The sequence below is a fragment of the Hylaeus volcanicus genome, chromosome 3 (genome assembly GCF_026283585.1).
Source record: "Hylaeus volcanicus isolate JK05 chromosome 3, UHH_iyHylVolc1.0_haploid, whole genome shotgun sequence".
Taxonomy (NCBI): Eukaryota; Metazoa; Arthropoda; class Insecta; order Hymenoptera; family Colletidae; genus Hylaeus; species Hylaeus volcanicus.
This window is the reverse complement of record NC_071978.1, coordinates 10911044-10926688: the sequence shown is the minus strand read 5'-3', so window position 1 is coordinate 10926688 and position 15645 is coordinate 10911044. Positions and strand designations below refer to the sequence as shown.

The 15645-nt window shown below is 40.2% G+C and overlaps 1 protein-coding gene across 1 annotated transcript in view; it reads left to right on the top strand.

The window, feature by feature from the left end:
- LOC128873677 (uncharacterized) overlaps positions 1-4982 on the top strand; it is a 201835-nt gene extending 196853 nt beyond the window's left edge. Inside the window, exons 5-7 of the mRNA XM_054117399.1 lie at positions 1531-1772; positions 1983-2115; positions 2203-4982. Coding sequence (XP_053973374.1) covers positions 1531-1772; positions 1983-2115; positions 2203-2978 — 1151 coding nt within the window. The 3' untranslated portion in view covers positions 2979-4982. The remainder of the gene's footprint in view (positions 1-1530; positions 1773-1982; positions 2116-2202) is intronic.
- The last annotated feature ends 10663 nt before the right edge of the window (positions 4983-15645 follow it).

The window sequence follows — 15645 nt, the reverse complement described above, 5'->3', positions numbered from 1 at the left end:
AGAAGAGACGGCTGCAAGCTCTGGTCGTTCGTTTTACGCGTATGCAAATTTTTATGCCGCACGCTTTACGCCCAGGAAGAACACACAGTAGATAAAGGGTAAACGTACCCCGAGAAACAGGCCGCATCGCGTCGAGTCTTTTTTACTGCGTTCGCGGCAAAAGGGAAGCTCGTTTTCGTGCAGGGTTGCATGCGACAACCAGGATCGCGAGAAACGTGCCGGCGTTGCGTTTTGATTTAACAGAAACAAAGAGTTTGACGACCAAATGTAGGCAAAGCTAAGAAACCTTTATAATTGTTAAAGCAAAAATGCGAGAAAAGTTGATGACTGGATAAAATAGTAAAATATAGGCAAATGTTGATGTCTAGGCATAAGTAGAACTAGGAAAAGCTGTTTTAAAATAAAAAATGTTGAAGCCTGTTAATTTATCGTAACAAAATGAAAGAGAAATGCGTTCTAATTTATCATAAAGAAAGAAGTTGACTAGATATAGGTGAAACTGAGGAAAGCTGTCAACGGATTTGTTGTATGTAAGCATCGAGGAATTGTTATGGACCACTAGGTACGAAGCAAGGATTGCAGTGAGCAGTACACTATCAGTAAACGTCGCAAAGATTGGACAGCAGGTTATGATATTCCCAGAGTAAATTGTATTGGATGCACTCGTCATCCTCTAGACACGTATTCCATTAAGAATCTTGTCCAAACTGCATTATCATTTAACAATTGTAGGTGAACGTTAAGTACATATAATTGAGGTGTTTATCCTTTCCTTAATTTTCGACCATAAATCATATTATAATAAAGTTCTTGTAACATTTCTTGTCCATTCAACTTTGTACGTTATTGTCTATAACAGTGGTGGCAAATCAATAATACGCGGCACCATTTGATTGGGCAGAGTTGAATTCTAAATAAAATTTATATTATGCAACAAATCTTCGAAATATGATAATTTTTTAATCTTGAAATAAACGCATATTAACACTTTACAACTTAGAAGACGATTTTCTACATTAATACATATTAATGTAATATTAAGTTGTTCATACAATTATATTTAAAGATATACTAAGAGCTTTATCTATTTCCTAAAATTGAATATTGCAACCAAAGACACAATTAATAAATTCTCTGAGGTAAACATTAAAGTTAAATACCCTGTATATATTAATATCAGTAGCTATATCTATGTCGATACGTTAAATATACTTTGATCCGACGTTATTAACTCCGTATACTAACAAACAACGTGGGACGAATAAATTAGTTGTTTCTTGAAATAGTCCCGAGCTTTAATTGCGGTCCGTGGTTGATTCCTGTTGCTGCTCAGTTACCAGTGATCTCCATCAGTTATAAACTCTGTAGGTTATCACTTCGAGTTTGGCAACTTGGCTGGCAAATTCTAATCGTGAACTCCTCCGAGCCCACTTCCAGCCATAAGTCAGGAACGAATCGATCCCGATCGAAAACAATAAATATCGGAGACACTGGGAAGTAAGCCAAGTAATAATTTCATTTGCTTTTCAGGGCTCTCGCTTGGTGGTGGCCTGATAGTCCTGGCATCGGCGTTATCCGACGCATCGCTAGAATTACCAGGAAAATACAGTTTGCCCTCTACGTCGAGCATGCAGACGGACGATAGCACTCTACCGCAGTACCAATACGGTTGGTGTCTTCAGTTGTCGGGGTTGGCTTTGATCTTGGCGGAAGTGGCGGCTGTTTTAACAATGTCTGGGTACATGGCTCGCTTCTCCACCGTCGAAGAGATGGTACGGTATCAAATTTCTCCGATATCTGGATGTCAATATGCGCTCAAGGGTTAATTTCATGATATCCATGTATTAGAATCCCTCAGTAAGAAATAAGCAAAGAGTACTTAAATAAAACTTATACTTTTCTACCCAAAACACAGACGCGCACGAAACTGACGCTATATTTTCAAAGAGCTTGTGTAAACAGTAATTATTCTTCTTGTATAGGTGAGAGTTATGGTACCAGGGGCCGAGAGAAAGCTAAGGGAACAAAGAGGTCTCAGTTCGGAGTACCTAGTAAGAGCTCATCAAAAATCACCTGGACCATCGCAAGCTAGGGATTTTGGGCAACCTGCAAAAAGTAATTAACATTGTTTACTTCCTTTAATTCTCTACGATGGCAACGTTGCTAACCCGTAACACGATTAATAATTTGCCCGTGTTGCAGCTCCCCAAAGAGTTGTCGAAGAGGGGACGTCCCTTTTGTGCAAGTCTGCGCCAGACATCTGCGCATCGAATCCTCAAGCCATCAGCTACGTTGATAAGGCAGACCTTGCTCACGTTTTACCAGCGTATCCAGATGCGAAGAACGCGGAACCCCGGTATACGTTTGGCGATAAATCGGAAGCCAGTGTTATCGACTCACGGTTAAGCGGCTTCGCCGATAAGGAAGGGTTGATCGACTCGAGGATTCTGTCGGACTCGCGACAGAATATGATCGCTTTTACCGAAAGCAAGGAGCACACCGTCGGTCAGGAGCCGCGGTACACCGAATTTTCTCCCAGAACTACAGAACAGAATGTCGTTGATTCGAGGTTAAGTGGTTTCGCTGAAAAGGAAGGTCTCCTCGACTCGAGACTCAGTGTTTACGGTGAAAAGAACGAGTCGTTGCTGGACACTCCGTTCGGTTACGACACACGCTTCAACAGTTTGGCTGGTCAGACTGTGCCCATCACCCTGAAGAATCAGAACACGTCTGTTTCGGCGATCCAGTCGCAGTACATCTATCAAAATTTTGGAACGATACACTCTGGGATTTTGAGGGTGTCGGAGCCGGGGACAAGTTCAAGTTCAAACTCGAGTCAGCGAAGCATGACACTCCAGAATCCAAAAAGAAAGTCACAGATCGCGCAAAACACCTTCAGCACGATGGAGTGCGAGAAAAGGAAACGAGGACCTGGAATTGCCGGTAAGGCAGGATTTTACACTGGTAGCGCGGTATGACCACCACCACCTCCTCCGACGCCAAGGTAACTGGAAGAGGAGGAGACGCCACTCTAATTTCATATACAAAGAACTAGTGGCGTTGAACTCTGTATGTCGGAGGAATGTATCCAGATGCATGGAAAGACGAAATCTGTTTTATCGTATGCTGTAGTGAAGATTTATACCGCATCTGTCGTCGATAAGACAGAGAATGACAGAAAACTTGTTACCATATTAGGTGGTAACTACCATACCTACCATCGAAAATATAGTACTCAGTGGACATATTATCCATGTCTGTGCAGGCAATTGATGTTTCTCATGTGAGTAGACTCATCACGAGACAATCTTGTTCGAACGTTAGAGAGAGAACCTGTACATAAATTACCGCTATCTAGGTTAAAAACGAACTATGTGCAAGAGATGGAATCGAAGCGAATTCTCGACAATTTCAGAACTCTTCGAGGGACGTGTGACGTAGTTGTAAGACCATACATGTTAATCGATAAAATAAAGACACAGGAATTCGTGGTAGCGTACATACTATAGGCTTAGCGTTAAGCGACATAGGCAACGTATCGTAAAAAGGTTAAAGTATAGGGTCGATTTTATTAAAAAATTTATACCGTTTACGTGTCAATCCGTGAACTCCTTGCCTCTAGAAGAGCTAGTCGATCTTTCTTTGAACTTTTGCACGGATAAACGACAGGGTTCGACTCGTTCAGGTATCTAGAACGACATTCAGTTGATCCACTGACCTGTCCTCAGTTGTGGACGACTAAATTCGATATACTCGGTATGATATCCGATTCCCAACGTCACTTCCAGATTCGCCAGTCGGCGCACTGAGCAAATACGTAAGCACCTATGGAAAGTAGATCAACTGACACCGAAACTTGCACCTCGCTGTTAAATTTAACCTCCATTAATCACGTAATCGCGTTTCAACTACATAACCAATCATAAATCGAGCGGAGCTATAAGTCGAAGAGGGATAATAATGTAGTCGATATGCTGTAATATACTCGGTGATCGGTATAGTCACGAATACTTAATGGCGCGTGAACACGTCTGACCATTTTCGGGAAAGGTGGAATGCCGTGAGTTACGAGCGAGAATTCGATCAGCCGTTTGACGAACCGTGTGAAAGATTTTACCATAGACACCTATCATCGACGTAAGCACGATCGGAGGAGGAGAGAATAGTACAAATTTAATTTTAATGTTACATTATCATTAGTGCTCGTCGTCGATTTGATTCTCTACGTTACATCGATATCAACACTTTGTGAGAACAAATTGGGGGATTCTCTCTTCCATGGATCGTTTCCTTAACTTTTTAACTGCGTTCGACGTATTTATTCGTCATATAGAATGGAAGTTACAAGTCAATGTCATTTGGTGGTATGTTTTCTTTATATTACCAATAGAACTGCTATATGTTTCATAAGAAAACGAATGATTATCTCTTTTGTTTATTCGCATGCTCAACAACTGGTACTTGTTTTTAAAAATACCACGTTGTAGTCAACTGAATTTCTTCAATTTTTCTTGTTAGTGAAACTTATTATTTTTTGCCAATTTTTAAATTTCTAACAAATAACAACATTTTCAACGATGAATTGTGCGATAAAATTTATTTCTTCCTGATTTTATTTTACGTTTTCAGTAAAATTTATAATACAAATTCGCAGTTAAAGGGTTAAATCGTCACCAATGTATGACAAAGTCTTTCGACACGTTCGTCAATCGTGGACATATCAGGAACGAAAGCGTTTTAAACTCAACTGCCACGGAGTTGTCGTGACTTCAACTTTCTTCCTCGTTTGCGTCGCGTACGTTTTCCCCCTGCCAAGGTGTACTGCAAGGGTTGAGAATATTTTAAGGTCTCAGAGCACCCCCAAGCCAATCCTGACGGAAAGGTTTCACTTACGAATCGGATCGTACGTTGTTGTGTATGTAACTTTGCAACTTATTAATATCTAAAGATCGTAGGTGAGTGTAATAAAACGTTTCTTTTCTAAAGAATGTGCTGTTTCCTTCCCTACCCATTGAAACGTAGTCAAAAGAGCAAGAATATATAACTGACACGTTGCAATTCTAGTTTTAAATTTAGTAAAACAATATTTAGGTGTTTATTCCCGTTTAACCTGAGTATTTTCGGAATCACATGTGTTCTTTTATATGTAGTTTGGGAACGAAGAACACTCGATTGATAAGACAGGTTGCCCTGCTGGTAATGTAGGCCACTCTGTTGATAAATCTACCGATCAATTAGGAGTTTACATTACCGATTCTTATCGACAGAATATGTTACATTATTGGCAGAGTATTCTACCTTATTGACTTAGAGTTCTGCCTTTTTATACTCAAATATATGTCAGGTACCTCGTACTCTGCCAATTGTTACCACACTATCAAGTTTGCAAAAAGTTCTTTCAACACAACAGATTTAAACATGTAATGTGTAATGTCGGAACCTGTTGATCAATATATCGTTTAATATGTCAAAATAAAATCAATAACAACTGGTTCCTTATGGAGTCACGATCAGTAATGGAGTAATCATCCTTCTGTATTACTATTTAGGTAAGTTCTAAACAAAATTGACAGTATTTAATATTTTTACGATAAAACGCAAACGGACCTATTATACAACCTGACAGGTCCTGAAATTCCTGTCGAAGGATCGAGAATTCAGCAACGTCTATCCAGTTCCTCTCTCAGATGGCTCTGTTCGCGAAAAGCATTCAACCATCATTGGTTAAGATTATTCGCCAGATGGCGAGGCTGTCCTTATGTCGCGAGACCTCGTCTCTAATGTTTAATTAACACCGCATAATTGCCGGCCAATTAGCCGACGCCGTTTAATATTAATCTGCAATTTGAATTCATTTCGATGCGTTTAAAATTTATTGAATACATAATTAATACTGCGTGTTGCGAATGCAGATACGATGCACGAATCCCGCCCTCGGCGCGCTGTTCCGGTGATTTATGGAGACAGTCCAGCCAAAAGTTCGCGCCCGAAAAATCCCACGAAAACAGTTAATCGTCCTCGAATGCGTTGCTCGTAAAAGGATCGGCTTGTCTGGACAGTGGCGTGTACACATTCGTTACCGAACATCGCGTTTCCAATTCGGGAGCGTGCAACAACTCTGTTTTAAACTTCCACTTAATTAATACGTTTAGCCTCCGTACACCGTTTCTTGTTCGATAAGTCTGATTTACGTTGGTCGCTGTTGGTCACGTTTCTTTTGAAGACAGTAGAGATTGACGATCGAATTATTTATGGTGGATTAAATTGAGCCGTTTGGTGACTTGACTTGACCTAACTTTTTGGGGTCCTCTTCTTGCTGTAATGAGGAACATTAATATTTGGACACTTTGTATATTTGCATTCTTATATTTTAATTTCTTTTATTCAAAGTTCTTACCAAGTTACGAATATCGTATGTGTTCTCAATTATTTCTTTTTGCGACTTTCAATTATTGAAAAAGGAAATGATTGAGCGCATGTAAATATTAGCACTTCATTTAATGACCACAATTTCATTAAGTATGCTGCTTATATTAAGTTAATTATGAGCAGGTCATCAGAAATGGCAATTTATATTACGACTTTTTGTGACGATTCTACAGAACTGACATATGTAAGTAAGTTGAAAAATGTTATAATTCCAGGTTCTATAATATTTCTGTATCACTTCTTTTATATTTTCTTCTTCAAACTTACGTTGTTCCTTTTATATCTACACATTCTGAAAACAGACTTCGAATAATTCAATCCCTCCGTACCCACATAAACATATAGTAATTCATTTCGTTAATACACGTCAATTAGTTTAGTCGAAAGTACCACGAAATTGCAAGCAAAGATTATTAAAAGATTTAATTAAATTCATTCAATCAATTTGCTTTCTAATTACTTAAATAATAATCTTCGAACAGAAGACACATTGTGATAACCTTACAACAATACAATTTCTCTAAAACAATACTCTGGCCACGACAGGGTTGAACCATTCAAATCACCACGTAGTGCCAATTTTCTCGAATAACCTCGAAAACCGAATCACGCGAAACTTTCAATTCCGATTCTCACCAACAACCCTCCGATTTCTCTCCGAGCCCTTGCAAAAAGGACAATTCCGTTCTTTAATTTCCCCGGGCTTTTCCTTTCTAACGAAACCCGCCGAATCGATACTCACGCCCTCCCTAGCCCGAATCGCAGAGCACGAAGGGGTGCGAGTAGATTGTCTCTGTCATTTACCTGGTCGCCTTTCCCCTCGCTGCTTCCTCTCCTTCCCGCGTCCGAATATTCGAGCCAACCCCTTCCTTCCTGTAACCTGGCACCCTCGACGTCCGACCCACCCTCCTCGATGCTGCTGGTGCTGCCGCTGCCTGTAGCCGTCTCGCTCTAATCCAATTAAAAACGGCGGACGATCGCGCGAAACAGCGGCTCATCGACCACGGGAATTTTAATTGATGTTACAGGTACGAGAGGGTAGTAGCTGGCTCTGGAGGAACGAGAATAGAGAAAGGGTTGGGCCAAGTCAGTGTGGGAACGAGGGTGGCGTCGTTGCTGGCTGGATGATGGTCTGTCAGCGAGGCACGTTCTACCCTGACGGAAAGTTTCGCGAACACGAATCCCTCTTCAACGTGTCGCTGGGAATCGTGTTAACTATCAGAGGCGTTGTGTTTACGCTATACCATGCTCAAAGAGGCAATGGAATGCGAGCAAGCCGTAAGTTTCCTCATTAACGTATTCTTGGCGATGTGGTTCCGCGGATTCACGCATGTTAACGCGAACTACCTTTGCTGTGCTATGGACAGTTGGTGCTTTCGAGACATATTGGACTCGTGCTATGCAGGGTTTTTTAACGGAAGCTTTAGAGCTTTATCTATTGATAATTACCGGGTGTAAATCATCAGTGGCGTTGTGATGGTGCGATACCAACTTTTCTGTGCTATGGAGAAAAGGTACTTTCAAAACATTACTGATAGCATCGTCCATTCGTATTATACCTACGTGGTTTTGTCAACTGAAGCTTTAGAATTTTAGATATTAATAAGTACACAGTGTTCAAACTATTTGAAACGTAGGCCAAGACCATAACTGATAACTAATTTTTCTACTTTTACAGATTCAGATAAAGAATTTATTGAAATGAAAGCATGTCTCATTTTCTAAACTGTCTAACATTATTGTTGATACTTTGTAAAGAAAGTCAAAATATAACAAAGTTAAAATTAAAAATGTATTAATGTTAACGCAACAGATAGGATAAATCCATTGAGAAAAAGAAATTGTTATTAAAAATAAATAGCTCGTCTATGAATGAACGATGAGCCACAGAACAGTCTCAGATGGAATCTCTGAATCTTATTGAATTCAACAAAAGGTTCCCAACATTAGTTCTCCCGTTTTATTTGCTTGTTCCTCACTCGCGAGGTCGTCCACGAATGAACGAAATCATTCGCCATCTTAATCACGGAACATTAACTCTGACAAATCAAATTACTTTTCACTAATTTTCCTTCGCGTTATCGTTCGAGCGTCTACCATTTTTATCGTTCTCCTCTTTTTCGCGCGTTTCGCGTTTCTTGCTACCATTGTCGCAAGAAATCCCCGAGGAACCGCCACCAGGGATGCCTTAATCCTCACGGTCATCTATCATCGCGGAGTATGTACTGATTAGCCGATTCTATCTTCCAACATTTTTTTCGAGCCGCCTCGAGTCACCGTCGCCTTTTGTTGGCTTGTTTAATAACTCGTGATGAATGTACCCCGCGCTGCTTCGTTTCCAGTTCGTCCGCCAAGGAAACGGGGGTCCCTCGGGTCCCGAGATATCCTCTCTTCTTCTCGCTTCCGACCCGTCAGAAATTAAAACGATAAATCCTTGGAAGAGTCTCCGACTACCGCGAAAAATATACGGACGTGAGGTTCGAATGAAAATAAAAGAAAGACGTTTCTATGTATTCCGCGACCGACACATATGCACAGTCGTATGTATTGGAACGCCTACCCTGCGTGGATTGATTATGAAAAATGTCACGGATTTATTTAGAAACTGTAACCAGATTCATTTGATTTAATATTGTGCATTATAAGACATATATAAATTGGGTAAAGTGACAAATTTATAAGGTACGATCAAGTTCTTATTTGATCCATATCAGGACTGATACTTTTACCTTTTCAGCTGCCAATTACGGGATATCTCGTAGTTGAAATAGACTAGAATTACTCAAGGGATAAGTTTGTAGCCTCTCGAGTGACGAATCGCTTTTTATTATCAATATAATAACCTAGATTGTTATATATATATATAATAAATGTTATATATGATATTTTAATCTTTTATAGCTGAAATTTTCTGCGACATTTGGCAATCAATGATGGGTCATTCGGTGTTGGCGCGTATCGAAACGTGATTGCGATCCGGGACGAAGATTTCACTGAATCGAATCAAACAGCTCAAGTTTCCGAACGACTTCGCGGAGAAAGTGCGATATCCCGCGCAAGCGTTTGTGTTTTGCATAGTATACACGAAAATTTATCGATTCGGCGTTTAAATGCAGATCAGAGTCTAGATTGTTGCGCGGCAGGAGTTAGTAGAGCGTAGCGAAAATAAATTGCTTTCAATTAATAACACTTTCCTCGTTCATTAAGAAAGAAATTACCATTATGAATAATAATAATTAAATCAAATTATTCTCGTGTAACGTAATGTTGTATGCATATTGCCCGTCAGTTTTATTTACTGAGCTAACTATAACTCTTTTTCTTAATGAACAAAGAAGGATAATGTTCCTTTGGTGGTAAAAACAACAGATTAAAAAAATATCTTCAATTTTAATAATGTTTGGACAATAGTAAAGAAGAAGGGTTATAGTTTAAAAGATAATCTCAGATGTTATCGATTCATAAACCTTATATTGCAATTCCTCGTTGTTCAACCCTTTCCAGTCCAAATTTTCTAATTTCGGTACATTTTTGTCGAGCCGCACTCGACATAGACACGCAAACGGTTAAACATCGTCAATCTTCCTTTCTACCATGAAACGAGCCAAGATACCATTGGATCTCGTTTATTTACACCAAACCAGAACCTTCCAAACTGGTTCGCATCTTTGTCCAGAAATGTTAGCTGCCAATGCAGCTACGCCCTCTCCCCTGTACAGGTGGAAGGGGGACGGGAGGGATGAACTCTTATCTAACCGAGGGTTGAGCAACGCTGGGTAGGGATGTATTAGCGGCCGGTATTAAATTATGGTCAGCCCAAGGCAGCGGGCAGCAGTGATACCGACGCTGGGATGTAACAAACAGCGCTGGCGCCACCCCCTCGCGGAATTAACCCCCGAGATCGTCGGTGCTTTCGAGGGATAATTTCATTTGGCAGCGACTCCTGGCTAACGCGGACCACGGTCCATTCTGGCCGCAGGCTGTCTGGCTTCCGATTTTCCACCCCCTTTCCTCCGTTCCTCTCTCACCCTCTTCTATCTTCGGGGTAATTTTTTGCCAAGATACGCAATTTTCCACCGTGCTCTTCTTGCGGCCACGTTCGGAAAACGAGTTTATACGCGGCGTCCACGGCCGCGAATGGAAATTACAACGGCGAACAGAAAATATTTCGTTTTTGTCGCGGATAAGAGAACGAAGGGGAAATAAAGAAATGGCGACTTGGCGTTACCTGGGATGGAAAATCTGATAATTCTCGCGATTTTTTGCGAGCGGATCCTTTTTCTCTAACTCTACCCGGCATTGGGCAATTTCGTTCGGATATTTTAATTTGTGTGCACGAGTACTCTCTGGAATTAATTGTCGTTTGCAAGGAAATATAAGTCTGCATTGAACGAGCAATTTTAGTTGTGCTTCGACTACTCGACTTTGAGTCATCTTTAGAAAGTTACTAATGGGATAATAAAGTTTAGAAATTTAAGTTTGTAATGGTGTGCAATTAATTCCACCAAGAACTGTGAGGGAAACATTACATTAATTCTTTCTAGTAACTTTATTTCGACAAAACAAAAGACTTAGTTCCACTGCAAGACACAACAATGCTCATCGTCATTGTCAATTATGCTCAATCGTTCCCTGTCCAAAAAGATTGCAATATCAACCCTCCTAAAAATTCTAGAACGTACCAGTAGAAGTATTGATCTCCATGCCTTGCGTGTCCAAATAATTATCATCCAATTTTTCTTAATATAACGTTCGTCATCGAAAGTCGCGATGAGACGCCATGAAAAATCAATCTACCAAGGCTATGTTCATAAAACTGGTTTGATTGGAGTACCGTGCAATTACATCAAACCAGCGAACGCTCTCGTAAATAACCAGAGAAAAGGCTTATCTTTGTCAGTGGAACTGCGCGTATTAAAAGGCTAAAGTACGCGGCTTTTATTCGCAGCCAGAGATTGTCGGTGGTGGTTTCGAGGGGTAATTTCATTTGGCCCAATCTCCACCGAACGAACTGTCCTTTCCTGCCTCTAGCCGCAGGCACTTTCTATCTATGAAACATTTTTACCATCTTCTCTCGTTTTGTTTTCACTATGTATTCCCCCGTCGCCTCTTATCGCTAAATCGTTTACGAAGCCACCCTCTTGCGACAATTTACAATCTTTAAGAACCGCGCGTCGCGATCTTGCATTTTATTTCAAACGAATCTCTGTAATTAGTTTAATGAACAGCTACGATCTGCGATTATTGATACTGCAAGTCACCGAAGATGGGCAAAGTTTTATTCGAATGTTATCTAATAGAGCTTTATTCATTCATATTTCTTTGAAATAATTTCTATCGCAATTAAGGGGTCCTCTGTTTTCTTTTTTTTTTTTATCAGGTTCGAGGTAATATTCATGAATTTTTTGTTCTTAAAGTAATTGATATATATTTGGAATTTTCAATTTACAACTGTCTCACTCGATCTGTTTACAAGTTACGTACAATATTCCATGTCACTTGAACAATGTCCTGGTTCAAATCATAGCCTGTCGTTATACTATATGTGTACATTATACAATTGTAACTCGATCTGACATAGATATCGCGTAAAAATAGATGAAAAACTACGATTTAAAACAAAAAAATACCTTTAAAACTTCGTATTGAATTAATCTAACAGCAATTTTGATATTTTTTAAATACAATTTCGTAGAAATATTTCAATGACCTTAAGCAAGAAAAGTACAAACTCTTTTTTTTTGGACTTAAAATAAAAGAACTAGTCGATAAACATTCTCTGTTAATTTTCGTGTGGTATGTGTACGCATGTTTGGCCCCACGCTGCTAAAAGCTCATCACTGATGGAATGCTTCCGTCCTTTCAAATGAGCTTTATAATCTGAGAAACTGTAGGAAATAGTCCAAAGTCATGTAGTGCAGAATTTATCTACATATACACATGCCTTGCACCATATGACTTCGGTTTATTATCTGTAGTAAAGAATCAGTTGAGAAGACGGAAGTGTTCTAGCGATGATGAGCTTTTAGCAGCGTGAGGCCAAACATGCGTACACATACCAGACGAAATATGGCAGAGAATGTTGAGTAACTGGTTCAGTGTTATGCATAAATTTATTACTTGCGATGGAAATTATTTTAGAAGATATTTGAATAAATAAAGCTGTTCTACTCAAATGAAAGAAACATAGAGTAATTTATTCGTCACCTCAATTCCAAAATATTAACATAGACGTTCTCAAATCTCACACGTCGAATATTAGATTACAAAATGATACAACAGTTTATCAAACTGGTAGAGTACTTGCAAATAAATTTTATACTGTGAAAAACTGCAGGAAATACTCCAAAGTCATGAGGTGCAGAGTTTATCTACAGTCAGTCTCATAAATATTCATTCCCTCCGTGTCTATTAAAGAAGTTCGTCTAAATTAAACAATAGGTTCGATGTTTATAAATAAATGTTTTGTCATGAAACATGTGCATGGATAACTTTACACTTATATACATGTAATGAAAAATTTCGTCAAACATCAAACAATAAACACAAGGGGTACGAATATTTATGGGATTAACTGTATACGTACAGATATTTAGACTTCTGTATTCTAAACAAATCGTAAAAAAACACACGGATATTACAATAGAAAGAAAACAAGAGGACGAAACGTAAAATCTTCTGAAGTTCGTATCTGTTAGAGGCGTTCCTCTGTCTCCTTAGTCAACGAAATTTCCTCAGCGTCGAGAGAAAGAAGAAATCGTTCTTAGGGCTTAAGGAAAGCTTCCCCGTCCCGCCCCAGGAAACGTAAATCCACGTAATTCGATTTGGTGTCGTCCCTTCGATTCCGGGAAAGCGCGCCAAGCTTTTGCAGATTCGTTCCTGAAGGAATAAGAGTCGGAGAAGAAGAGAAGCTTACGAGTGGTCCCGCGAACGTGATAAACTTCCGAAGGCGTACCTCGGCGAGGGGTGAGGACGCTGCGAGACCAAGGGTCAGACCAGATCGGAACGAGAAAAAAAATAAGGTCTAGTTCTCCCCTTCCGGAAAGATCGCCCGACGGACAAGGGAATGGTGTGAAAACGTCTCCATTTGCGGGACAAAGAGTTCGACTTTTTCGGAGTCCATCTTCCGTGCTTTATCCTCGTAGGTCCTTCACTCTTGGCTCTAACCCTCTTGTGCGTTTCCCTCTGGCCTTCTTGCGCGGCTGCTGAACCTGCAATGGCGGCTCTGATCGGTCCACCCGCGACGATCGCTCTTCGAAACCTCTGGTGATTTAATTTAGTCGACGAGGGAATTATTTAATGGGTTCGAATTGAGGTGGCATTTTGAGAAGGAACTCGAGGTTTCATATTGTATTACCTTTAGGCCGATTTCTTGGGCCTTGATCAATTATATTCCTAGATTTAGAGGTAAAAGAATAATTAATCTCAAGTTGGATAATGTATAATCTCATTACTTATTCAGCTTCAAAATTAGTATAACTAACTGATAATGAATTTTTAAGAGAGAAAATAACATTACTCCTCATCAGAGATAAACATCCTTTACACTACAAAATTCGCCAACCTTAATCACGACTATGACAACAACCTAATAATACATTTTGACTTGTATAAATATCTACTTTCACTTAATTAACATTTAGCATTAATTTAGCACAACTGATTAGAACGCTTTAAATAAAATATTAAATTGCCTAGGAGTAATTACAATTTTTAACCCACCTAAAAAGAGTAATCGTGATACAGAATTTGAGTCGAACGTGAAAAAACACGAGTGAGATACGTCGTACGAAGGGGCGCAAGAAATTTTATACCTGATTATGGCACGGTTCACGGTTCTACAGTAAATCGTAGGTCGAAGAGTTAGACCAGATATTCCTTGATATCGTTATTAAATGTTATTTAAACAGACAATTCTTGAGCCCCCTTTGGAAACTCGTTCACAACGCTTTTTCGTCTTCGCGCTGAATAAAGAGCGATCTGAAACTTCAACTACCAATATCAAAAACACGCTGAAAAGTCATTCGAACATCCGATTGAAGAATGGGTCAGAGCCGAGGAATCCATGACAAATCGAATCGCGCCAGGTCGATTTCGCAGTCAGAGAACGCGTGTACCAGCTCGTGTATGGAGAACAAGTTCGAGAGATTGGCGGTGGCTGCAGTTGCTATGGCGACAGGACCGTCTAAATCCGCGAAGCACCCTTCCGTCGTCATGGGTCGAGGGGTGGGTGATGGTACGGGGGCGACAATGGGGGCGCTAAGCCTGGAGATTTGCAGGGACCACGCCGGTTGGTCGGTTCATTGTTTCAACGCCAGCTCTGTCGGCGAAACGTATCACCACGAGCTGAATCCCTTTCTCTCTCTCGCTCTCCTCTCCCTGGTCCGTGTGCAGTTGCGAAAAAAGTCGTGAAACTTAGGCAGAGACGAACGATCGGCGGTCACACGTTGAATATAAATCGCGTCGCCTCGCCGCCGCACCGTGGAAACCACTTTCGGCCGAGAAAAATGCCCTTGAATTAAATCGGCCGCTATTAATTTAATGGCCACTTCATTAGAAGCTCCGATACGAGTATCGGTTTCTCGCGAACTTGCTTTTTTTCACGGTGAACGTCTCGCTATGCTGCGTGCGTGTTTCTTTGTGTGTGACTTTTCTTTGTGTTCGATTAATCCATTTGCGTCGTTACATGCGCGCATTTTGTTTCGCCACTGTCAAAAGAGAGCGTGTCGGTGTTGGTGTATTTTATAAATCTATTTGAGGGTGTATTCGAGTCGAGAGCGTCAATTTTTTAGGTACATGAGTTCTTTTATAGTTTTTTAATTCAAATCGATGTGGTCTACCAGTTCAAAAGCTACAATTCTTTGACGAAAATGTAGCAGTGATTTTGAAACACCTGTAACATCCAAAGTGTTTGGAAAAAATCCTTTGAGATACGTTTAAGTGTCACTAAAGCCTGCAACATACTCAAATTTGAATCGAATGTTTTGCAACTAAAACGCGCCTTGAAGAATTAAAAGATTCCAAGATTTTACCACCAGGTGATCGTCAAAATATTCAAAGCCGAGGTGTCATCAGAATTTTATAGCCAACGCGTGATCGCCGAGAGCCCAAGGCGCCTGGCGTGCAAAGCTGAATAGCAATCCTCGGCCCAGACGACCGTACAATGATAAATACAGCCAATTTAAAGCGTTACAGCTTGTTTCCATTGATAACCCG